Source organism: Astatotilapia calliptera, chromosome 7, assembly GCF_964374335.1.
Source record: "Astatotilapia calliptera chromosome 7, fAstCal68.1, whole genome shotgun sequence".
Lineage (NCBI taxonomy): Eukaryota > Metazoa > Chordata > Actinopteri > Cichliformes > Cichlidae > Astatotilapia > Astatotilapia calliptera.
In genome coordinates, this window is record NC_137428.1 from 631,990 (window position 1) to 657,500 (window position 25,511).

A 25,511-nucleotide genomic window follows, 5' to 3' on the forward strand; every position below is an offset into this window, starting at 1 on the left:
TAACTCTGGCTGTGAAGCTGGATTTGACAAATAAGCGATTAAAGTTTACGTTTTTAAAAACATTTTTAGCGCCGTCGTCTGTCAGTACACAACTTTTTGTCACCAGCATAGATGATGTCATACTGCTGGAACAGGCAGCTCGCCTTCTACAGACCAAGCAGGTTGAAGACAAAGTCAGGATTTGAATGGTCCAGATGCTGAGGAGGTCACAACTGGTCTGTTGAGTCTCTGCTTGCCCATTGGTCTGGGATTGAAGCCAGGTGAGACTAACCTAAGCACAGAACTCTTTCACTCTGGGAGGTAAACTGGGGTCCTCAGTCGGAGACGATGTGAACAGGTATAAAGTGAAGCCAGAAGACGTCAGCGGCGTCCCCCGTTTGAGTGAGAACTGGAGCAGAGGCGTTTCATCTCTCAGATTCTGGTAACTTCCACGTGATGATTGCAGCGATGGTTTAAAATGTCTGACGAGCACGCTCAGACCCCCGACTGGACTCCTGTTGATCGAGCTAACACAGAGTTATGTTGAACATTTTGTAGCCACGCCCCCTCTCTGATGTCACTAACAGCGTCTCCACCCATCGTCCTACTCTCAGCTGCTGGTTTCTTTTCCACACTTAGTTTTATTGCAGCTCACATAGACAGAGGGAGCCGGCTCAGTTCACACAGTTTATTGTTTTTACATCAGGAGCCTGTAACCAAGGAAACGCCTGCAGGATGTAAACAGTACAAAATAAAGGCACTTAACTTACAGCTGTGAGCTCCATTAAATAGCTTCTCTTTGCTCTTCTGTACACGTATTTACAGACATGGGACAGCGAAGGAGACGAAACACACACGCCACGAAGTTTAAGACCAAACCGACAGATTTAAAACATTGATGTTAAAAACAGAAAGGAAAATACGACTAAAACACAGGAAGCTGCTCCTTCACAGTAAAACACTCCGTCTGTGTCTGCGTGCGTCACTGGGAGGAGCTGCGGTCGTTGGCGACGTCCTGCAGGCGGCGCATTAGAGCGTTGGAGTCGGGACAGACGCGTTTGGGCGAGGCTCCCTCCTCCAGAGCCATGCCACGCTTCCTGGTCGGAGTCTCTCCGGTGCGGATCATGCTGTTGATCTCCTGGAGACGCTGAAGGGTCAGAGGTCACAGATTAGTGTTCAAAGCTCTGTCGGGCTGAGCTGCACATGCTCAGACTCCTGACTCTTTGATCTCGGAGCTCGTTTATTAAACTGTTTCAGGGTGATGACGGCGTCCTGCAGGGGGGACCATTTTATCGTACTTTCAGGAATCCCTCCATAATCTGACTTCCTGTTTAAAGATGTTAAATAATAACACTTGAATATTGATGAGCTACAGCTAACCTGTGTCCGCGTTCACATGGACCTGTTTAAATAAAGTTAGAGGGTGAAGCATCTCGAGACGACCGTTGTTGGGACAGGAAGCTGGTTTTACGCTCAGTTTCTCCAGAAAACATCAGAGGAACACTTTATTTTGAAAAGCCAAACTGTATCCTGTATAATAAACTGTTTGAACATCATGTGAAGTTATAAACGGACCTCTAACCTCTGCCTGCATCACGAAGCCCAGGTACACCGCAGAGGTACGACAGACTCTCGCTCGTTTTTCTAACCGCCGCTGCCGTGCGCCGGCGCCGGCGGGAGAAGCCGAGTGTAAATCGACCACTGAAGGTTTTAAAATCATGAGAACGTTTCAGACACACGAGGAAAGCAACAGTTTGGTTTCCGTACGAGAAGAAACAGCGTGGCGTCAACACGTCGTTACGGATAAAATAGCTGCTGTGAACGTGAGCAGTGACTCGTGTGGGGGCTTACGTTGGGGGGGCTGCTGCAGATGTAGTAGTGAATCTTTTCCCTGGGGGTCATCAGTGAGGGGGCGGAGCCTGCCTTGTGAGGCGAGATGTAGATGGAGTGTTTGCTGGACAGAAGCATCCGGCGGGGAGAGCCGGTCCTCACGGAAGGGTACGGACACAGAGGGGGGGTCTCGACCTGAGCATGAGAAAAAAAAAAGGTCAGGAGAACGATGCTGTCACGCCCAACCGTCAGCCTCCGCCAGCCTCCGCCAGCCTCCGCCAGCCTCCGCCTGGGCTGTGTTTGTGCTGCTGGAGCCTTTTTAATGACATTTATTGATATTTAAACATCTTGGATTTAAAATGAGTCAAGTTTAAATGTTTGGTCCAGAAGTCTCATCATCAGCTTCACAGACACTAAGCTGCTGCATTAATAATCAATAATGTTATTGATCAGCTAAATGGCTCCCAGCTCAGTCCACGTACCCCTGCAGACAGCGAGTTTGGCGAGTATTTCAGAGCAAAGGGCGTCATCTGCTTGATATACACGTTGTTGTAGAAGTGGATGAGGTCCCCTCGCTCCTGCTCCTCCTCCCCGGCATTGGCGGTGGACGTGCACGAGGTCTTGTTGGAGGTGTTTGTGGGCGTGGAGGGGGCGCTGCCGGGCTGGGGGGTGGGTAAGGTGCTGCTGGAGCGAATAGGGACCGGGCTGACGTCGCCACCTGCTGGAAGGAAGAACAGAGTAAGAGCACAATGACGGCACCTGAACACAAAGATGGCCGACGCTGTGCTTCTGCTACAAGAACACAGAGGTCGTGTCCAAATTCATGGGCTGCATCCTCCTGAGGCCGCATTTGTACACCGATTACGTCACAGCGACGCGCGGAAGGCTGTCCAAATTCGTAGACTCCTCCGAATGCAGCCGACAAATGCGTCCTCCTTTTCCCCGAATTTGAAAGATGGGTCGGTGTGTCCTTCGTGGCCCACCATATCCCAGAATTCATAGCGCGGCCCAGCCAAACTCCAGTTTCCAATAATGGCGGCCGCTACTAAGTTTTAAAATTACTCATACTAATCTTTCTGGGTCACAAAATAAACTTTTAACATATTTTCAGGCAAGAAAGTAGCTGTGTAAACATCAAATATCTGCTCGGTTTATCAAGATATCGCATATTTGCAAAACTGCTTCGACGTTTTCGGAGACGTCTGCTACCCACCAGCTCGACAGCTAGCCGGGAGCTCGAGGGTCACTAGAGCCGCCGAGAACGGCACAACTCCCGGCACATCATTTTCAGATCACCGCGGAGTTTCGCTGCTCGGGTTAAACGTAATATATAAGTCACTTAGACAACCTACAAATGTTATTGTTGGGCTTTTTTCAGTGTTTTGTTTGTTCGTGAGTAAATCGGTTTGGCTGAGATTAAAGTTCTTAGATTAGATAAAATAAAACTTTATTAATCCCCCTCTTCCTTGGTTTTCACACAGCTGACTAAACGTCAAACAGAAAACTGATCAAACAGAAGTGTGAGACGGTCAAGAATTTACGCCAGTGTCCTGTTATATTTTAGATAGCAAGGAGCAGACGGCTGAGTTTATTAAACTCCACCGAGACAGCGGTGACGCTAATCTGAAGGCGAGACCGTCCAATTTCCCCAGCCGTTTACTTCCGGCCTACCCGACCTTCTGAGGACCCGGCCCACGTAGACCGCGAAGGCCGGGTCCACAGGAGGATGCAGCCCATGAATTTGGACATGACCAGAGTCTGAAATCTCCCCCTGAGCAGGAAACAGGAAGCACGTCAGATTGAGTGATGAAACTGCTGACAGCAGGAGCATGTCATTGACGCAAGACACTGATGAACGTCATAAACAGCAGGAAGGGACGATCCGGGTCAGACGTGGGCTGCAAGGTGGCTTGCAGCAGCATAAACACACGGAGAGACGCAGGTGTGGAGTCTGTAAGCTAACCCTGAGGTTAGCATCGCCAAAAAACAACCGGATTCTTCTGCAGGAGCTTAAAACGATCGCTGTGAGAAACTGAAGGTTTATAATGCTTTTATAATCGTAACTGAACCAGACCACCTGACACGCACGCTAACATGCACCGTTAACACACACTGCTAAAACACAGAATAACACCAACACTAACACTCACTGCTAACATGCATGTTAACATACACCGCTAACACGCACGCTAACACTCACAGCTAACACACACTGCTAAAACACAGAATAACACACACGCTAACACACACCGCTAACACTCACAGCTAACACACACTGCTAAAACACACACTAACACACACCACTAACACACACTGCTAAAACACAGAATAACAGATATGCTAACACACACCGCTAACACTCACAGCTAACACACACTGCTAAAACACAGAATAACACACACGCTAATACACACCACTAACACACACCGCTAACACTCACAGCTAACACACATAATAACACACACGCTAACACTCACAGCTAACACACACGCTAACACACACGCTAACACACACCGCTAACACTCACAGCTAACACACATAATAACACACACGCTAACACTCACAGCTAACACACACGCTAACACACATGCTAACACTCACAGCTAACACACACGCTAACACACATCGCTAACACTCACAGCTAACACACATAATAACACACACGCTAACACTCACAGCTAACACACATAATAACACACACGCTAACACTCACAGCTAACACACACGCTAACACACATCGCTAACACTCACAGCTAACACACATAATAACACACACGCTAACACTCACAGCTAACACACATAATAACACACACGCTAACACTCACAGCTAACACACACGCTAACACACATCGCTAACACTCACAGCTAACACACATAATAACACACACGCTAACACTCACAGCTAACACACACGCTAACACACATTGCTAACACTCACAGCTAACACACATAATAACACACACGCTAACACTCACAGCTAACACACAGAATAACACACACGCTAACACACACTGCTAACGGAGTTGATGTTTCCACACGTTTGAACCGACTGAGCATGCTCAGGGAGGTCAACCTCAGGATGAGGTCATGTGTCTGTACCTGCGTCCTGGCTGCCGTCTGTGAGCGGGTTCGGTTTGTTGGTGCTGGAGTGACGCCTCCTCCCTGAGATCAGCACGCTCCTGTAGACCTGAAACACGAACACAGAACATTGGAGAACATCAGCAGCAGCTCGTCACCCCTCGTTTTTCCTCACACAGCAAGCTGGAGGGAGGAAGAGTTCCTTACATTGCTGCTGGCCTGAGGCTGAGAGCGGTAACACTTCATGATGTTCTGGAAGGATCTGTCCTCTTTGGTCACCTGAATGAAGCAAACAGGTCACATGTTACTGGAGCACAGAGCTCACAGAGACGTTCCTCCTGCAGCACCAAGTCAAAGACGAGCAGAAAAGCTGAAAACAAGCGTGCTCAGCTTCCTGTTACCAGAGAGTCAAGAGTTGAGTGACAGTAAAGCTGGAGGCAGAGAGTTAACCCTTCAAAGCTCCTGCAGGTGAAGGTGGGATACCTCTGGCCTTTCTGAACTGAACCTGCTCTTCTTCTTTGTGAGTCTCAGAACATCTCTGAGCTCGTTGTCACGACGATGAAGAACCTGACTGACCTTGGCCATGACGTAGACGGCACACATGAGGAGCTGGTCCAGGTGTCGGTCCATCATCATGTCCGTGCAGTGGACCAGCGAGTACTCGAAGCAGGTCCAGATCTTCCTCCGGAGCTCCGGCATGATGTCCAGTCGGGCGCACAGGTCTCGGAGGCGGACGCTGGCGAGGTGGTACACCTGGGAGGAAACGCTGCAGGTAAACGAATCACACCTACACAGCGGAAGCAGAGCCGCACTGAGCATGTGCACGAGCACGTACCTTCCTGAAGAACAGTGACAGCGAGCCCTTCCTCAGCGCGCCGCCGGCCGGTTTAGGGGCCGGCTTGACTGTGGCTGGTTGCACGGCGATGGTGCCGGCGAGCGCCTGCGGGGGCAGCGGCTGCAGAGCGGCACCAGCCTGTCCTGTCACGCTCACCTGCACCGGGATGAAGGTAATCCCTCCACTCTCATTGGCTATCCCTGCAGAGAGGTCAAAGGTCAGAGGGTGCCGTTTCTCACCTTCACCTTCGGGCTCGTGTTTTCTGACCCTCACCCTGCACAGGGATGGTCACTGTCTGCCCGTTGTTGGCGGTCACGGTGGCAGTTGCCATAGTGACCACAGTCTGTCCCGCCGGGATGGCCGTGACGAGGCTCGCCTGGGTGGGCTTGGCGACAGCAGTGCTGGCGGAGCCACTGGAGGCGAGGCCGGGCTCGCTGTCCACGGGGTCAACAAAGAGACGGCGGCGAGCCGTGCTGGCCGGCGGTGAGCTGTAACGGTCCAACAGGGTGGTTGGGGAGGGGGACACACCTGTAGGAGGAAGAGGAGGGCCAATGAGCTCCAAGAGTCCTTTAGCCACATCAGAAGTCACACACACACACACACAGTGTGCAGGTGTGACAGGTATCAGGTGTGTGACCTTTGAGCGTGCTGCTGCTGCTGAGCTCGGCGCCGTGGCTGACCGGAGTGACGGGAACGCTGCCGGAGCTGCTCTCATCCTGCTGCTCCAGGTACTGAGGAGGCATCACCTGAAACACACACACCTGCTGATGAAATACACCTGAAACTTTGTTCAGCCAAACAAGAAGAGGAGAAGCGAGGACGAGACTTTCACGCAGCAGGCGGGACGTTTTTACGGATCAACAGGACCGGAATCAGCTGATCACAGCGAGGCCTCCTGCAGGTGTTATTCACCCAGAGTCAGAAACCACCAAACATGAAGGTCTGCAGTTACATTTGACCTCAGGACACACGAACAAAAAAGCACAAAGAAGGAAACACCGACACGTATATCATCAAACATGGACGGACCTCCTGGCAGCTGGGGGCGTGGTCTTTGGCCCCACGGAGGCTCTCCCACAGCGGGGAATCGCCAGTCCAGGCCAGACTCTCCAGGACCTGCTCCTCCACCTGGTTCAGGTGCTTCACCACCTCCCGAAACAGACCCTGCTCCGCCCGCACCAGCACCTCAATCACCTGCAGAGACAGACGACAAGCTTTCTTCATCCAACTGTTCATCCATCATCCATCCAAACATCATCCATCATCCATCCAATCATCTGGCGTTTTCTGAAAAACAAACCTTGTTAGGACCTACTTTTTGATGAGGGCGTATTGATACCTTGTAAAAGTGATAGGCAGGCAGCTGGAAGATGCCGAGCACGTTGGGGAAATCTCCAGGAGGTCTGTAGGAGAAGATGACGATCTCCAAGCAGCAGGCGAGCAGAGAGCGGTGGAAGATATCCTGCTCCAGAATACACTGCAACACACACACACACACACACACACACACACACACACACACACACACACACACACACACACACACACACACTTTATAAGATGACTTTATCAGTACACGGCTGCATGTGAGATAATCTGAGAAAAACATTCAAACAGGAAGCAGATGAAGCAGTGATGGAGGCTGACATAAAGAAGGATTATTCTGATCTGTGACTCATGCAAAGTTGCTCTGAAAATGGAAATAAGTGTTTTCCCTCACAGACAGGTCGGCGTCGCCCAGAATCATCTTCTCTCTCTCGATGACTGACTCCAGGATCCTGTAGTAGAGCGCCTCTGCCAGGTGGAAGTACTTCACCGCCATGTCTGCGAGGACAAACGTTACTCGGTCACAGCAGGTCGCTCGTGTGCAGTGATGCGAGGCTATGTGCATACCTTTGCCCATGGCCCTGCCCCCGTCTGTGGCGCCGTCCTCGTAGTGCTGGGAGAAGACGTCGAACATGTCGTTCAGGCGCCGGCTGATGGCGTTGCTCGGGTCTCTGGCGCAGCTCCTGGGCGAAACGAGAGCAGGCGTGTTGAAAGGGTCAGAGTTAAAGACGACGTCAGACACGCTGACACGTACCTGAGCGTCTCGGCCAGCTTGGCGCTCGGCCCCTGCTTGGTGCCCGACAGCAGCGTGTGGAGACGCCCCACGCTCTTCATGGCGGAGGAGAGCGGAGACGCCAGGCTGCCCTCCTGCACGTACTTCCTGCCCGTCAGTGGGGTGGAGACTTTCAGAGCCGAGGCCTGGGGGGGAGGTGGCATGTTAGCGAGGTGGGAAGCAAACCAATCAGAGAGCGTAAAAGAGGCAAGGTCAGGTCTTACAGCGAGGCTGGTGTGGAGCCTGAAGGTGGCGCTGTTCTGGTGCTCCGCCCCCTCGCACAGGCAGGGCCCCGGGGTGCCAATGTCCTCGCTCGCTCCCTCGCCGGTGAAGATCCTCTCGTCCAGGCTGCCTGTGGCCAAAACGTGCTCCTCGTACAGGCGGCTGAGCGCCAAACTGAGGGCGAATCAGAGCAGAGGGCGGTCAGCGGCGTCTACGTGCTGTTACCATGACCCGTCACCAGGGGGCGGAGTCAGAAACACGTGGGTCTTTAGTTTACCCCCTGCTACAGGTAAACAGCTCCAATTAACCAACACAGAACGGCCTTCAAACTTACAGACTGTCTCCAAAGTTCATGGGGTCCAGGAAGCCGGTCAGACTGTCCTCCTTTCCTCGGAGAATCTGCCAACGGACACGAGAGGAAGCTGAGTGTAGCGCCAACACGGTTCCTACCTGTGCAGGTACGAAGCTGCTCTATGTGACCAAACCAACCAATATTATTATTCATTTACATTTAATCGTATAAAACTTTAAATGATTTCTGATGTTTGATGTGATTATTATTTATCAGCAGAGCTCTGCAGAGCAGACAAACAGCCAACATGTTAAAGACGCGCTCGCTTTACTGCACTCTGCATCCCTGACGTGTTCAACACCGGGGCTCACACTCAGTCTCAGTTCTCAGTCCCAAGCTGCTCCGACTGTGCTGTGGGCCGGACCATAGTCTTTGCTGGGCTGATTCTGGCCCCCGGGCCTTATGTTTGACCCCTCTGCTTTAACCCAGATCACTAACATGCACTTTTCCAACACCCTCACTAACGCCGCGTGTGAAACACACGCCCGTCATTCTGCTTTTACCCCGTGGAGTGGCTCCAAACCAACAGAGGAAACCTCGCCGAGGCTCTCGAGGCCCGGCACCCGCTCAGGTGTGTTCACCTGAGTGAAGGTGTGGGAGGAGGTGGCTCACCCTCTTGTGGAAGAGCTTCTTGATGAAGGGTTTCCAGAAGTGCTCTTTGACCCCTTTGGCCTCCAGCACCAGGCCGTCGTGCAACTGGCACAGCTGCTCCATGAAGCAGAACGGGCCCGAGGCCGGCCGGAAGTCCTTGGTGCCGAAGTCCTCAGGAAGCCCTGTGGGACGGAGAGACAGCGTTACCATGGAGACATGACAACACACAAATTGTGTTATTTTTAACGATAACATCATTTAAACTTTCATTCCTCGTGTGTTAACCCCACAGCGGCCCCAGGAGGCTCCACCTCCTCAGTCGCGCTGATGATATTGTTCAGCTCTAATCCTGGTTCTACTGCAGCTGATTCAATCCCAGGATAATGAAATCCTGATCGCTGGTCTGTTGGTTCAGCCAGCACGACCTTCTTCTTGTTTAACAGGCAGGTATTTAACCCAAACCTTCAGGAGCGTCTCGTGTCACCTGAGCGGGCTGAACCGCGCCCTCCCGCCTCTAAACGTGCACCTTTCTTTAAATGTTAGTTTCATGCCGAAACGCTGCTCGTGGGCGGAGTGTTCAATGAAGCAGGCGAGCTCCCCGAGTCTGACCTCGCTCGGCTCCAGGGTTGTGCCTGACGGGATCACGTGGTGTTTCGGGGCCTCACGGGGGCGCACAGGAAACCCGACAGGAAGTAAGGGCAGCGCTGACAGAGCCTGCTGCCGGCTCCACCTTTGATTTATTTGAGGTGTGACCCAATGCTGCAGGTGAGCGATAAGCAGGCTTCCTCTGCAGCCGACATGATTTATTCAAAGAACTGGAGACGTTACTACAGCAACCAAACTAAACCGAGCGCGAACAGCACGTTAACAGAGGCAGGAACGATGTGTACGTCAGCCTCAGGACGCCACCTTTGAACTCGGGGTTCAGCAGGTCCTTCCTGGCGTTGCACAGCAGGGCGTTGGTGAAGACGAGGTCGAGGGCGCACAGCAGCAGGTGGTACGAGTTCACCAGGTCGTCGCTGATCATGGGGAAGTTCCCTGAAAGAAGAAGCAGAAACATCATCGAGGTGCAAACCGGACTCATCAGCGTGCATGAGCAGAACCAGAGCCGAGAGCAGGAAGTGAGCCGCACGCCGAGACCTGGCGTTCCAGCTGAGTGGCTGCTGGGACGAGATTGAAGCTTCACAGTTCTGATTATTTATTATCCCATTTCTGCAGCTCCCAACAATAACGCAGAGAAACACCACACACGTGAGCGACAGTGGGGAGGAAAAACCTCCACCTGTCTGTGACGAGCTGTGGTTTGCACCAGGGCGCTGTGACGGACTTCTCTGACATCATTAAACAGGAAGTGCTTACCTTTGGCGTGGACAAACAGCACCCAGCAGAAGTTGAAGACCTCGGTCACGGTGCACGGGTGGCGTCTGCAAAACAAAGAGCGCACATAGGTTACCAGGCAGCACTGCAGACCCGCCCCCGCCTGGCGACCACACCAACAAACACCAAAGAACTGAATACTGAGCGGTTAGCATGAAGGTGAGGTCAGAGGTTACGGTCCCACCTCTGCTTGCGGCTGCGGTGCACTCGCGGCGGCTCCTCTGACGGCGCCCTGAAGATGGATTTGAAGATGGGGACGTACTTCTTGAAGATGACGGCGGACACGATGAAGTTCCTCTCCAGCTTGTCGGTGCTCTGACGGAAGTCCGGCGGCAGGTCAGCCATGTCCTGCCACTTCTTCATCTTACTGAAGAACTCGATGAGGCTGAGGAGGAGCAGAGGGCGGGGACATGAGGAGCGAGCCGAGCCACGAAGATGACGTAATAAAAACCTTGTGGTCGCCTCTAAACCCTTCACAGAGCGCACATCCCATTTTATTCTATTTTTATTTATTCATCATTTTAAATATTTTGTAGCTGATATATTTAGTTTTCCTGCTCGTTTCCAGCTGTTTGTGTGTCTGAGTGGTTCTCGCGTTCCCTCGCGTTCATAGTCTTTTGTCTATTTCCTGTTTTATTTTGAAGGTCTGCCTCTGTTACTGTGCCTGCTGGCCCCGCCCTGATTCTCTTCACCTGGGTTACCTGCCTGGCCGTGTGTCGTTATGTCATCAGTGATTGTGTTTCTGTGGGTGTGAAGGTGGAGAGGGGCACACCGACCTCATCTCGGAGCAGCGCAGGATTCGGGTCAGAGAGACGTAGTTCCCCTCGGCCGTGCCTTTTCCTACCGTGGGCACAGACGACCTGCAGGCCACGTAGAGGGCGCACGCCAACCAGTGCAGCTCGCTGCCCTGCGACAGGAAACAAGATGACAGGAAGCTTTGCAGACGTTAATGAATAAATATAATTTTTATTTAAAAGGACGAAGGGCGCATCGAGGGACGGACAGCACTCTCATCTCCTTCCCTCTCGTTTCCTTCGGTAGTGAACACTTGCTCCCTGAGCAGAGAGCTCAGGCTGTGACGTCGCTCTGTGCCGAGGCTGACCTCCATGATCTGGACCTGAGCTTTTCTAAAACTACTCAGGAACCTGAACCTGAGTTTGAACCCATCCTAAGCAGATCTAATGTAAGAATACAAAATAAGGTTTGACTCCACACAGCCTCCTGTGACTAAAAACACCTATAAATAACTTCAGGTGTACCCCGCCCCTCAGCCTGTGACGACAAACCCCGCCCCTCAGGCGTTCCTGGGTATTTAATGGTCACACTCAGTGTACTTAGAGCAATCATGAAGTAAAATAAACCGCCATACTGCTCAGATCCAAGTACTCACAGTACTTAAAGTACTCGTTATGCTGATATTAGTGTAGCACAGTTCTTTATTATTACTGTGTTTAATACCTCGGACTGCTGGGCGGAGCAACATAAACACCACCTTCACCTGATGGAGGAGGAAACACCCTGCAGGGCACCGAAGTACTCGAGTAAAAGTATTCAGATATTTGTTGCTGTAGAAGAACGACAGCGCTACAGTTAAAGAGGCATCCGCCCGCCCCCTGGGGACACGCCCCTGCCCCTGGACGCCGAGACCCGTCAGAAACACGTCACAGAGCCACCTGTCCAGGTGAGCGTGCTTACCTCCAGGGTGAAGTTCCTGCTGATGTTCTCGTAGCTCCCCCACGCCTCCCCGCTCGCCTCCTCGTCCATGTTCAGCGCCCTGCAGAGCTCCTCGAACCCGCGGCGCGCTCTCTGCGCGGTTTCGTCCTCGTCGCTCATTTTCACCGCACTGACCGGACAGTGTCGACCCCGCCGGGCACAGGGGGCCTCCCGCGGCGCGCGGACACGCTATTCACGGGGCTGATGTCCTGAATAACGCCGTTATTACCGAGCACCGGGGCTCCCGGCCTGCGAGGCCATTTAAAAGTCCTTTGACTGACAGATACGCACGCATGCGCGGCTGCCAGCCACAGCGTCAAACGTCACGTCTCAGCGTACGTGCTTTAGCGAATAGCACAAATAACGTAGCGGGGCCCCGCCCACTAAGGGTGCGTAGCTGAGTGTGAGTGGGTGAGCCCACCTGTCAATCACACTGGTGCTGCTTCCGGTTGTTTTGTGTTTTTCGCTGGTGTGGCGCTCCGCTCGCCCGGAAGTCCATCTGAAAAACATTAAATTATAACTTTTGTAAAATCTGTGATCGGTAAAAGGCGGGAAACACAAACTTGTGCAAACGTTTAAATGAGCGCTCATCGTTCGGCTCTCATTAAACTGCTGCACAGGTCCTCACAGTGCAGTGAAAGCGAAGGATGAAACGGGACAAAGACTCAGCTGTCAGAACAACCCAAATAAAGCTGCTCAACCACGACATTAGTGTGTGAAAGGAAAGCAGTCATTATATCTCAGGAGAGTTTGATAGATTAATGCTGCAGTTACCACAAAACTGTGACTGTGGGCAGCAGATTAGACCCTGAGTACATCCTGGCTGTGCTGTAGCACTGTACACACCAACCCTTCAGATTCTTTAATAATCAGCTGAGGCCTGACCCACACTGCCTGACTGTGGGTGTGTGGAAATCAGTGCAGATGACAGAGATCATTCACTAAACAGCAGATAGGAACCCAAACGAGTCATAAAAATAAAGATGTTAGTCAGAGTTATTGCACTTTGTTTATGTGTTGAATTAAATCTCAGATTCTATAAATTGATTGTAGTTTTGTTTAGAATCTGGAGATGACTCTACACCTTTAAATATCATCACTAATAAAGGTCTTAATGAACTTAAACTGTGACTCGTGCATTTGTCTCACGGTCCTCAACAAAATGTTATTATCATAAAGTTAATTTACCGTTAATTTGAACACGCAGAACTCACGCACACATTTCTTCACCTCATGCTGGATTTTCTGCGATGCAATCAAGTGTTAATTATTGTAAAGTTGTAAATGTTTCGTCTTCTTCTTGCAGCGGCTCCTTTCAATAAAGTGTTAAAGACAGAATAATAGAACAATAAACTCACTTAGAGACTGAAGTCATCACTTTAGGAATGTGTCAGAAACTCAGACTCATTATAATGATCTTACCACGGTTTTTTAAAGCTACTGAAAGCTTGCAGTGCTGATATAAACTCCATCCTGAGATTAATCTTTGTCGATTATTGTTGCATTCTCTCCGTCCAGCTCAGCGGCTCACATCGATGTAGAAACATGCATCTCGTCTGGAGCGACGGCCTTGCAGGTCTCTGTCACTCGTTGTTTAACCTCGTCTCCTTCCTGTTCAGCCGGCCGCACAGACGGAGGTTCCTTCTTCTGTTGTAACACGCCATCCTAGTCACATGTTGTCACGTGTTAAGAATTCTGAAGTCTCCTTCAGATCCTTTCACATATGTGTGCATCTTGTACAGTCTTTGATAACTCTTCCTTCTTTAAAGTAACAGGAAGTGATTTTCTTGTGTTTTTACGTTGTTTTCTTGGTCTTTTGTCACCTATTTGAGTGTTGTTTGGTTTTTAAGGTCTGTAGTACGCTAACGCTGGCAAGTTTATCGCCTTATTTCTGTGGATCTTCAGAACTGTAATTTTTCCAACTGTCCTTTAAAGTTCATCTCTATACATCAGGCTGCAGTGTGCTGTTGGTTCCTGAATGAACTGATTTGTGTTTTTAAGGTGAGAAAATTATTTAAAGGTGCTACCCAAACATTCCTCTGACTTTCTCGTTCCCATCTTGCCTGAATCAGACTTGAAACCAGTGACTGAGACCAGAATCTCATCACTGAGGTCAGAGGTCAAGCTGAGCAGGAGACTCATTATCCAGTCAATCTTCAGAGGACTCGCCCCCTGCTGGACAGCAGCGGGACTGCAGGTCGTCAAGGTCAGTGACCAAACTCCTTTAACACACAGCTGCCCACCTCCGGAAAGACCTCAGCTTTCACAGGATGGACACAAGCCAACCACACACAGCGCCACCTGCAGGGCCTTTTAAGAATTTTCTATCTCTTTGCATTTCTGCTGATCATACTGTTAGATATGTTTCATATGCTGTGGTATAAAATGTGACACAAGGAGGCCGTTTAATGATTTTCTAATAAAGTTTCACTCATCAACTGACTACCTCATTAAAATAATCATCATATTAATCAATTCAAGTAATTTTATTTTTGTTATGCATCATCATGAAGAAAGCTCTGTGTAGTGGCAATTCCTTTTGTTTGACAAACCAAACATCCCACAATTAAAAGTCCACAAGCCACTGCTGCACTGAGATACTATTTCGTACGCAGGCGAAAGAAGTCCACTGTCCAAACTTTAAAGTTGCGTTTTTATGGTTTATTCATCCAGTTTGGCAATAACAAGATCCATTTTTTGTTACTTCCTGCTGCTTCTCCTGCTCTAGTAAAAAACCACAGGCTCACCCCAGTGCATGCTGGTCCTATACCAGTCTCTCTATTTATAGAAACAAAATGGCCCTACAGCTCTTATTGTCATGGTTGCGGCTGTGTGCAGGCTGGATGAGGACCCAATCGCAAACTCACGGAGGCAGGAATTAACTCAAACTTCACAGCTTTATTGCTGGACGGAAAAACCATACAAACTAAACTGGAAAGTATAACATGTTACACGGAAAAACACACGGCCATGGATGAGGGCGAACGCGACACAGAACTGAGGGAGACGCAGACATAAATACACAGAAGGTTAGCGAGGGAAGTGGGAGCACACGGGGAACACAGCTGACACTGATAATCATAACAAGACACGGCAGAAGTGAACGCAACACTGACGGGAGACGGGCAAAGTAAAACAGGAAGTACAGAGGTTCAGACAGGAGGAGAGAGAGCACGGGGAAAACACAGATATAACGGGCTGGGGAAAACATGGAATAAAACACAAGGAGAGACGAGGGCTCACAAATACACAGAGGGGCACACAAGGGGTAAGAGTCACAAGGGGAAAACACTTAGGGAACAACGTAACAGGGCAGCCCAGGAAACATGGCCTAAATAAGGAGCAAAATACAAAAATACATGAAACTAAGAATACTGGGCCAACATGGCCCAGGATCATGACACTTATTGACTGATTTAACAAGGTAAAATCAAACAAATAAAACATTGAAACAAATATTAACCTACAAATAAACTTGTAAATAAACCCCAAAATATAAGTAAACTAACAACAAACTTTAACTAATTTCAAAATAATAAAAAATAAAGAACAGATAGCTCCAACACTCTGTAAAGTCTCTCCTTCATCCTGAGCTCAGCTTCAGCTTAAAGGACGCTCCTCCCACTGAGGTGTTGACAGCGCTCTTCCTTGCTCACCTGCAGGAGGCGCCGCTTCCAGCAGAGATGCAGACAGCTGCAGCTTCAGAGGCGGGAGGCGGTCTGCGAGCTCCCACCATGCCCCAGGTAGAGCGACTGCTGAGGGAAGGCTTGGCCTGCAGGGGATGCTCACCTGGAGGGAGACACCGTACAAACGCCCTGAGACGGCCCGAGGGAGAAAACCTGTTTGCAGCTCCACAGTTTCATTTTAGAAGAATTAAATAAATAATAAATAATAAAATAAAGACTTTTCTTCAAGTGCTGAGAATGAAATGTTTGAATAATATTGGAAAATGTGGATGTCTCAAAATGACTTTCTTAAACTCCATATGAAACATCATCAGCAATAATGCTAATGATTAAGCTAGCACTTTGGTGACAGTGGGAAAGAAAAACCCCCTTTTAACAGGAAGAAGGGAGATGATGATGATGATGATGATGGTGATGATGATGATGCTGCTGCTGCTGATGAGAGTGATGATGATGTTGATGAGAGTGATGATGATGAGAGTGATGATGATGATGATGATCAGAATCAGAATCAGAATCAGAATACTTTATTGATCCCTGGGGGAAATTATTTTTTGTTACAGTGCTCCATTTTAAACCAACATTAAGACAAGACAGACAATACGCTAACTAAGAATAGTACAATATATACATATATATACATACATAAGTCACTTATAAATAAATAGTTGGAAAAGAAACATGTGTAGCTGTAGCAGCAAACAGTATGTTAAGTGGATGCGTTGTACAGGGAGATGGCCACAGGCAGGAATGATTTCCTGTGTCGTTCAGTGGTGCTTTTCGGTAATCTCAGTCTCTCACTGAACGAGCTCCTGTGACTGACCAGCATGTCATGGAGTGGGTGGGAGGTGTTATCCAACATTGTCTTTATCTTGGACAGCATCCGCCTCTCCGACACCACCTTGAGGGAGTCCAGCTCCATCCCCACAACATTGCTGGCCTTACGGATCAGTTTATTAAGTCTGTTGGCATCTGCGACCCTCAGCCTGCTCCCCCAGCATGCAACAGCATAGAGGATGGCACTGGCCACAACAGACTCATAGAAAATCCTCAGCATTTTCTGGCAGATGTTGAAGGACCTCAGTCGCCTCAAAAAATAGAGACGACTCTGGCCCTTCCTGTAAAGTGCTGTGGTGTTTTTAGCCCAGTCCAGTTTATTGTCAATGTGTACTCCAAGGTATTTATAGTCCTCCACAATGTCAACACTGACCCCCTGGATTGAAACAGGGGTCAAGTGTTTCCTGGTCTTCCTGAAGTCCACGATCAGTTCCTTGGTCTTTGCCACGTTGAGCTGCAGATGATTCTGCTCACACCACGTGACAAAGGAGTCGACCACAGCCCGGTACTCTGTCTCATCATCCCTGCTGATGCATCCAACCACCGCAGAGTCATCAGAAAACTTCTGAAGATGGAGGTCTCTGTGCAGTGGCTGAAGTCTGTGGTGTAGAGGGTGAAGAGGAAGGGGGAGAGGACAGTCCCCTGTGGTGCCCCTGTGTTGCTAATCACCTTGTCAGACACACACTGTGGGAGACGTACATATTGTGGTCTTCCTGTCAGGTAATCAACAATCCAGGACACCAGAGAAGCATCCACCTGCATCGCTGCTAACTTATCACCCAGGAGGGTCGGCCTGATGGTGTTGAAAGCACTGGAAAAGTAAAAGAACATGACCCTCACAGTGCTCGCCGGCTGGTCCAGATGGGTGTAGACACGATTGAGCAGGTAGATGATGGCGTCCTCTGTTCCGAGACGAGGCTGATAAGCGAACTGAAGGGGATCCAGATGTGGTCTTACTATGGGTCGCAGCTGGTCCAGGATGAGCCTTTCCAGGGTCTTCATGATGTGGGAGGTCAGTGCCACGGGCCTGTAATCCTGGGGGCCACTGGGACGAGGCGTCTTTGGTACAGGGACGAGGCATGATGTCTTCCACATCACCGGGACCCTCTGCAGACTCAGACTCAGCATAAACAGTTTATGAAAGACTCCACACAGCTGGGGGGCACAGGCCTTGAGGACAAGGGGACTCACTCCGTCTGGTCCAGCAGACTTGCCTGAGTGAAGTCTCCTCATTTGCATCTCAACCTGGTATTGAGTGAAGGTGATGGGTGGGGGAGGGGTGTCAGGAATCTCACAGGAGGCAACATGTGAAGAGAGAGGCTGGCACAGTGGTGTGGCTCTGGATTCCAGGCTGACTGCAGGTGAGGTTGTGGGGGTGGGAGCAGACACTGTGGTGTCGAATCTATTGAAAAACAGATTCAACTCGTCGGCTCTATTCTCACCTCCCTCAGCTCCCCTGCTGTTGGTTGGCCTGAATCCATGATGGCCTGATGATGATGATGATGATGATGATGATGATGGTGGTGATGATGATGATGATGTTGATGAGAGTGATGATGATAGTGATGATGATGATGATGATAGTGATGATGAGAGTGATGATGATAGTGATGATGATGATGATGATAGTGATGATGATAGTGATGATGATGATGTTGATGAGAGTGATGATGATAGTGATGATGATGATGATGATAGTGATGATGAGAGTGATGATGATAGTGATGATGATGATGATGATGATGATGATAGTGATGATGATGCTGCTGCTGATGAGAGTGATGATGATGTTGATGAGAGTGATGATGATAGTGTTGATGATGATGATGACGATGATAGTGATGATGATAGTGATGATGATGCTGCTGCTGATGAGAGTGATGATGATGTTGATGAGAGTGATGATGATGTTGATGAGAGTGATGATGATAGTGATGATGATGATGATGATGATAGTGTTGATGATGATGATGACGATGATAGTGATGATGATAGTGATGATGATGCTGCTGCTGATGAGAGTGATGATGATGTTGATGAGAGTGATGATGATAGTGTTGATGATGATGATGACGATGATAGTGATGATGATAGTGATGATGATGCTGCTGCTGATGAGAGTGATGATGATGTTGATGAGAGTGATGATGATAGTGTTGATGATGATGATGACGATGATAGTGATGATGATAGTGATGATGATGCTGCTGCTGATGAGAGTGATGATGATGTTGATGAGAGTGATGATGATGTTGATGAGAGTGATGATGATAGTGATGATGATGATGATGATGATGATAGTGTTGATGATGATGATGACGATGATAGTGATGATGATAGTGATGATGATGCTGCTGCTGATGAGAGTGATGATGATGTTGATGAGAGTGATGATGATGTTGATGAGAGTGATGATGATAGTGATGATGATGATGATGATGATGATGATAGTGTTGATGATGATGATGACGATGATAGTGATGATGATAGTGATGATGATGCTGCTGCTGATGAGAGTGATGATGATGTTGATGAGAGTGATGATGATGTTGATGAGAGTGATGATGATAGTGATGATGATGATGATGATGATAGTGTTGATGATGATGATGACGATGATAGTGATGATGATGCTGCTGATGAGAGTGATGATTCTGCTCCAAATGTCCTGAATCTGAAAAGCTGAGTTTTGATCTTGTGTCTTTTTGGTGTTTCACAGAAGAAGGTCCTGAGTTCACCATGGCCGGGGTCTTTCTGTGTGGAGTTTGCATGTTCTCCCCGTGGTTGCGTGGGTTCTCTCCCACAGTCCAAACAGATGCAGTTAAGTGGGGGCAGGTTAACTGGTAACTCTAAATTGCCCATAGGTGCGAATGGTTTTCTGTTTCTATGTGTTAGCCTGGCGACCTGTCCAGGGTGTACCCTGCCTCTTGCTGATGCGGAAGAGGATGCATGGATGGATGTTTTCCTCTAAAACCAGTTCAAAAATAAAGATATTCCTTTTTGAGGAAACTTGGCCATCTTTAAAATGACAGAATGAAGATTTTAGAGTTGAAAGTTTTATTTTCTGTGAAAAAAAGTTTTTATGAGTTAATAATTTTCAGCCTTTTCACATGTTTGGAGTCTGTGTGGAAAGAGCTCCAAACTTTATTTATTCTGACACAGCTGCAGTAGCTGGATGTAACTGGTCCCAGTCCTGATCCTCGTCCCGGTTCCAGCTGCTGCTTCAGGCTCTGAGCGTGCTCACATAAAAAAGGTCAAAGGGTCATGTGACTACCATGACCTGGTTGTAAATATGTTAGAGGGTTAGACCAGCTGTTGGCTTCAAAACGATGTGTGACAAGCAGATCGCCTCCACTGTGGGCGGAGCTTTAAGATCCCTGCTACACGATGTCTGCCTTTTGTTTATCATTTCAGCTCAGTCAACAACAAAAAATCTCTTAAATCTATTTTATTTATCAATTTTATTATTTGTAACTTCATTGTTATGAACTCCCAGTGGAGGGGCCCCTTTTGAGTATGTACCCAGGACCCCCCAGGCTCTAGGACTGCCACTGTGTCATCTGTGGCTGCATAAACGAGACTTACAGATAGAAAAGTTTACATCACATCATAAACCATCAGTGTAGTGTAAAAATGATCTGTACACATTGATGAGCTGCTGTGACGTCACAGCTTTTAGGAACGATAGCTGTGTCCCAAAACGTCGGCTGCATCCTCCGGAGGCCGCATTTGAAGGCCGATTACGTCACAGCCAGGCGGCGAAGGCTGTCCCAATTCGTCAACTCCTTCAAATGCGTCCTTCATTTCCCCGAATTTGAAGGATGGGTCGGGTGTGTCCTTCGTGGCCCACCATATCCCAGAATTCATAGCGCGGCCCAGCCAAATTTCAGCTGCCAACAATGGCGGCCGCTACTAAGTTTTAATATTACTCTCATTACTCTTTCTGGGTCACAAAATAAACGTTTAAGTTTATATTTATATTTTCAGGCGAGAAAGTAGCTGTGTAAACATCAAATATCTGCTCGGTTTATCAAGATATCGCATATTTGCAAAAGTGCTTCGACATTTTCGGAGATGTCTGTTACCCACCAGCTCAATATCAAGCCGGGGGGTTCAATGATCACTCGAGCCGGCGAGAGCAGCGGACTCCCGGCTTCATCGTTTTCAGACCCCCGCTCTTTCGCTACTCAGGTTAAACATGATATATAAGTCACTCGGATAACTCAAAAATGTAATTGTTTGGCTTTTTTCCGTGTTTGGCTGAGATTAAAGTTATTAGATTAAATAAAATAAAATAAAGTAAAATAAAATAAAAGGTGATGCCCAGCAGGGGGCGCTCTGAGCAAACAGACTGCAGGCAGCCTCCCCCTCTGCTTCCCGCAGCATCACCTGCCACCGCCTCTAACGAGGTTTCACAAAGTGTGAAGCAGGAAGCAGACGTTTCAGTCGGCTGTGCAGGTTAAAGTTTCAGTGGCTGTCAGTCTGGGCAGGTTGGTTTCACTGCAGAGGGTCAGAGGAGGGCGGAGCTCCACATCACCTCCATCACACACGTCAACGCATCAGCACCACAGTTTTCTGCCAGTTTCCAGCTTTTAATCATCACGCTTGTGTCAGATAATTGTGGTGATCATGATCTTTTATTTCTCAGTATTCTCTGACACGATTAACGGTCAGGTTTACCTGTGTCCACCTGAGAAGGCAAATAAAAGAGAAAAACAAACTTTCACTTTATTAAAGCAACACGAAGAGAATAAATGAAATATGATGGCTGATGAAATGAAATGATTTCATTTGCTGGGGCAGGTGGAGAGGAGCGAGCGGAGCAGAGGGTCAGACGGCGGGGATGCAGGCTGAAACGGCACTGCAATCACTGGAGATTCTGGGTAATTTTGAGGGACGGCGTGTTTGCAGGAGCTGCAGGGAGCCGCCTGCTGGCCGTCCCAGCTGCTGAGGAGGAGGAGCTGCGTGGCAGGAGGTGGCAGGAGGGTTTGAGTGGCATCACCAGGCGACAGCTGCCGGCCCACGGCTGCACCCCTCGCCGCCTCGCCAGGATGCTCCTCACCGTCTGACAGCGTAAACACACAGCTGGAAGCTGGTGGAGGGGAGGTGACGGGGAGTCGCTCGGGGGGGCTGAGGGACTCTGAACAGGCCGGGAGGTGAACCCGAGCTGTCCATCTGGCACCGTCAGAGGAGGCGCAATTAAACGTATTCCTCAGACTTTCCATCATATAAATTATTATTATTATTGTTACTATTGTTATTATTGTTAATATTATTGTTATTGTTATTATTGTTAATATTATTATTAATAATAATAATAATATTATTGTTATTGTTATTATTGTTAATATTATTATTGTTATTATTGTTAATATTATTGTTATTGTTATTATTGTTAATATTATTAATAATAATAATAATAATATTATTGTTATTATTGTTAATATTATTAATAATAATAATAATAATATTATTGTTATTGTTATTATTGTTAATATTATTGTTATTGTTATTATTGTTAATATTAATAATAATAATAATAATAATATTATTGTTATTGTTATTATTGTTAATATTATTGTTATTGTTATTATTGTTAATATTATTATTAATAATAATAATAATATTATTGTTATTATTGTTAATATTATTGTTATTGTTATTATTGTTAATATTATTATTAATAATAATAATATTAGTGTTATTGTTATTATTGTTAATATTATTATTAATAATAATAATAATAATAATATTGTTATTGTTATTATTGTTAATATTATTGTTATTGTTATTATTGTTAATATTATTATTAATAATAATAATATTATTGTTATTGTTATTATTGTTAATATTATTATTAATAATAATAATAATAATATTATTGTTATTGTTATTATTGTTAATATTATTGTTATTGTTATTATTGTTAATATTATTATTAATAATAATAATAATAATATTATTGTTATTATTGTTAATATTGTTATTGTTATTATTGTTAATATTATTATTAATAATAATAATATTAGTGTTATTGTTATTATTGTTAATATTATTATTAATAATAATAATAATAATATTATTGTTATTGTTATTATTGTTAATATTATTATTAATAATAATAATAATATTATTGTTATTGTTATTATTGTTAATATTATTATTATTATTAATAATAATATTATTGTTATTGTTATTATTGTTAATATTATTGTTATTGTTATTATTGTTAATATTATTATTATTATTAATAATAATATTATTGTTATTGTTATTATTGTTAATATTATTGTTATTGTTATTGTTGTTATTTAAGCACCATGAACAGGAAAACAGCGAGAAATCAAAGCTGAGGCCAGAAATAATTTCCCTTTTCGACTCAATTTAATTATCAACAGTCACCTCGAGGTGCTTCATACTGTACAGACCCTACAATCAGTCAGAGACACACTTTGACTGAGCACTTGGTGGCAGTGGGAAGGAAAAACTCACTTTTAACAGAAAGAAACCTCCGGCAGAACCAGGCTCAGGGAGCGATGGTGCCAAATATCAGATTTGTTTATCGATTTCTGCTTGTTTCAAACTGAACCCAGAGAAAAGCTCAGCTTTGACGAGCTCGGCTCTGCTTTAGAAACTCAACTGAAAACTGTAAGAACCATCAGTGATTCTATGAATGCCTGTAAGACAAACGCCATCATGGCTCCAAAGGTGTGAGCACTGAGTGGGCTCTGAGCAGAGAGCATGGGGGACTTCACCGAGGTCTTACATGTATGCTGACGGTGCTGTGTTACTGTTAGTTTTATAATGAATCCTCTCGTGTATTAAAGCTTCGCCCTAAATTAGTTTTCTTCTTTAAGGGGTGACCGTGGCTCAGGGGGTTGGGAAGCGTATCTGTAACCGGAAGGTCGCCGGTTCGATCCCTGGGCTCTCTGTCCTGGTCGTTGTGTCCTTGGGCAAGACACTTTACCCTACTTGCCTACTGGTGTTGGCCAGAGGGGCCGATGGCACGATATGGCAGCCTGGCTTCTGTCAGTCTGCCCCAGGGCTGCTGTGGCTACAACTGTAGCTGCCTCCCCCAGTGTGTGAATGTGAGAGTGAATGAATAGTGGCATTGTAAAGCGCTTTGGGTGCCTTGAAAAGCGCTATATAAATCCAATCCATTATTATTATTCTCCCTGATGGTGGCGACCTCACGTCGGTCACGCCAAGGTTGCGGGTTCTTCTTCACTGGTGGCGCCTGTTACACTGTGAGCAACCAGAAGCATCTCCTGACCATCAAGACTTTTATTGGACAATGACTCAGATACATGCAGAGGTCAGCCGTCCCCTCAGAGGGGTCACCTCAGCTGGTGAGCTTTTAAGCACTAAAACCATCATCAGACCGGCTTCCAGTTTGGTGACAGTGAGCATTGATGGGAACACAGCCTGTGGGGTGTTTGAAGCCCTCACCGGACTCAGAGATCCTGCACAGGCACAGGTTTCTTCTTCTCGTCATACGTTGAAGAACTGCATGATGCATGAAGCATGATGCTGCAGATGTTTTCTGTCCAGCTGTTACTCCGTACTTTACAGCACAAACAGAGCGGAGGTTTGTGAATGCAGCCTCCTCCGAGGATCCTGCCAGCCTTCCCAGCTCAGCTTTGTTTAAACTGATCGATACTTCCTGTTTCCTGTTTGATGGATTATTCAGTGACGCTGGTTTTGTTTCTCCTGCTGCGGATTGATGTTCCACCATGTTTATTTGTTTTCTGTCCAAATGTGAAGAATCGGCAGAAGATCGATGCAGCAGAACATTACAGCAGGAAGAGGAGCTGGGTTTGGACATCTCCATCAGCCCAGCTTAAAAGACGGACCAATGGGACATCAGCGCGTTTGTGGGCCAGGAAGTGTCTGGGTTGGCGATGAGCAGGTGTGGTCGGCGTGCTCAGAGTACAACACCACGTGTTTGAATCCAAGCCTTTTTTTTTTTTTTTGTTATACGTAAAATTGTATTGTATTTATTTAAATTTTTACTTTTTAATTATTTTATTTGCATTTTTTAATCACTAGGGTTTGAGAGTAACGAAATTTCTATTCTCTGTATGTCCTGTACATGTGGCAGAATTGACAAATAAAGTTGACTTGACTTGACTTGACAAACCTTCAGCTTTTAAAAAGCAGCGCGGGAAGTGTCCGCCTGGCCGTCTGCGCCGGAAACGCCGCACAGTTCTGCTCAGGTGTTCGCTCAGGTGCTGATTGGCCGTTCACCTCTCCCCCGTCCTCACGCCTCCAACCTGAAAAACACAAACAGGACAAAGACGTAAAACCACAGAAGATTTATGGACAAATAAAAACTGTCTGAATCCAGCAGAAGAGTCGGTGTGTGTGAGCTGTGCCTGCTGCAAAGAAACCTCCGGCTGTGGATGAATACGGCGATAAAATAGTTCACGTGGCTGAGCCACAGTGACATAAAGAGCAGATCTCTTTAAATTTAGTTTTTCAGATCAAAACTGTAATTTGTGGTCGTGCACACAGCTCTGCAGATGTCTGCGGCGGAGGTCGCGATGTGCAGCCTCGGCCTCCTGAACGTGAACCCTGTTCGGATTTCTCCCTGAATCCGGCTCATTGTGAGGAGAGCTTAGGATCCTCGCTCGGCCCATTTGTCGCTGCGGGATCAGGATCAAACTCAAAAGACGAGCTGCTGCATCTGAAATGTGCACAAGTGGTTGGTTAAAGCGAGCCCCCACCGCACGTGGAGGAAATGCAGGAGGTGTAAGCCTCTTAGCGCCTCGTATCCTCTGAGGGTCGCGCTGAAATTGAACAGCTTCCAGCTTTTCCCTCTTGTTTGTCAGAGCAGATGTTGGAGCTCAATGGGAAGCTTAATGCTACCTACCCTCCACGCCGTATCGCCTCCCATCATGCCGAGCGTGTCGG

At 47.3% G+C, this 25,511-nt stretch overlaps 1 protein-coding gene and 1 long non-coding RNA gene across 3 annotated transcripts; one reads left to right on the forward strand and one right to left on the reverse strand.

Moving 5' to 3' along the window:
- Positions 1–653: 653 nt before the first annotated feature.
- Positions 654–12,353, reverse strand: rbl2 (retinoblastoma-like 2 (p130)). Of its 2 annotated transcripts, none has more exons than XM_026172319.2 (22): positions 12,058–12,353; positions 11,139–11,269; positions 10,547–10,747; positions 10,345–10,409; positions 9,895–10,023; positions 9,007–9,167; positions 8,377–8,441; positions 8,045–8,216; positions 7,803–7,966; positions 7,616–7,731; positions 7,443–7,546; positions 7,062–7,199; positions 6,752–6,916; positions 6,360–6,468; positions 5,996–6,250; positions 5,723–5,922; positions 5,464–5,640; positions 5,095–5,166; positions 4,909–4,996; positions 2,292–2,527; positions 1,831–2,004; positions 654–1,126 (listed from the first exon to the last, which is right to left on the reverse strand). In XM_026172319.2, the coding sequence occupies exons 1-22, from the start codon at positions 12,193–12,195 to the stop codon at positions 962–964; spliced, it is 3,225 nt and encodes a 1,074-aa protein (XP_026028104.1). In that variant the 5' UTR covers positions 12,196–12,353; the 3' UTR covers positions 654–961. The 2 variants fall into 2 exon arrangements, with proteins under 2 accessions (XP_026028104.1, XP_026028103.1); XM_026172318.2 differs by having other exon boundaries at positions 2,292–2,530.
- On the forward strand, positions 11,733–15,989 carry LOC113025001 (uncharacterized). The gene is made up of 3 exons (XR_003272749.2): positions 11,733–12,043; positions 14,148–14,281; positions 15,738–15,989. It is a non-coding gene; the product is annotated as an uncharacterized LOC113025001 (long non-coding RNA).
- Positions 15,990–25,511: the final 9,522 nt, after the last annotated feature.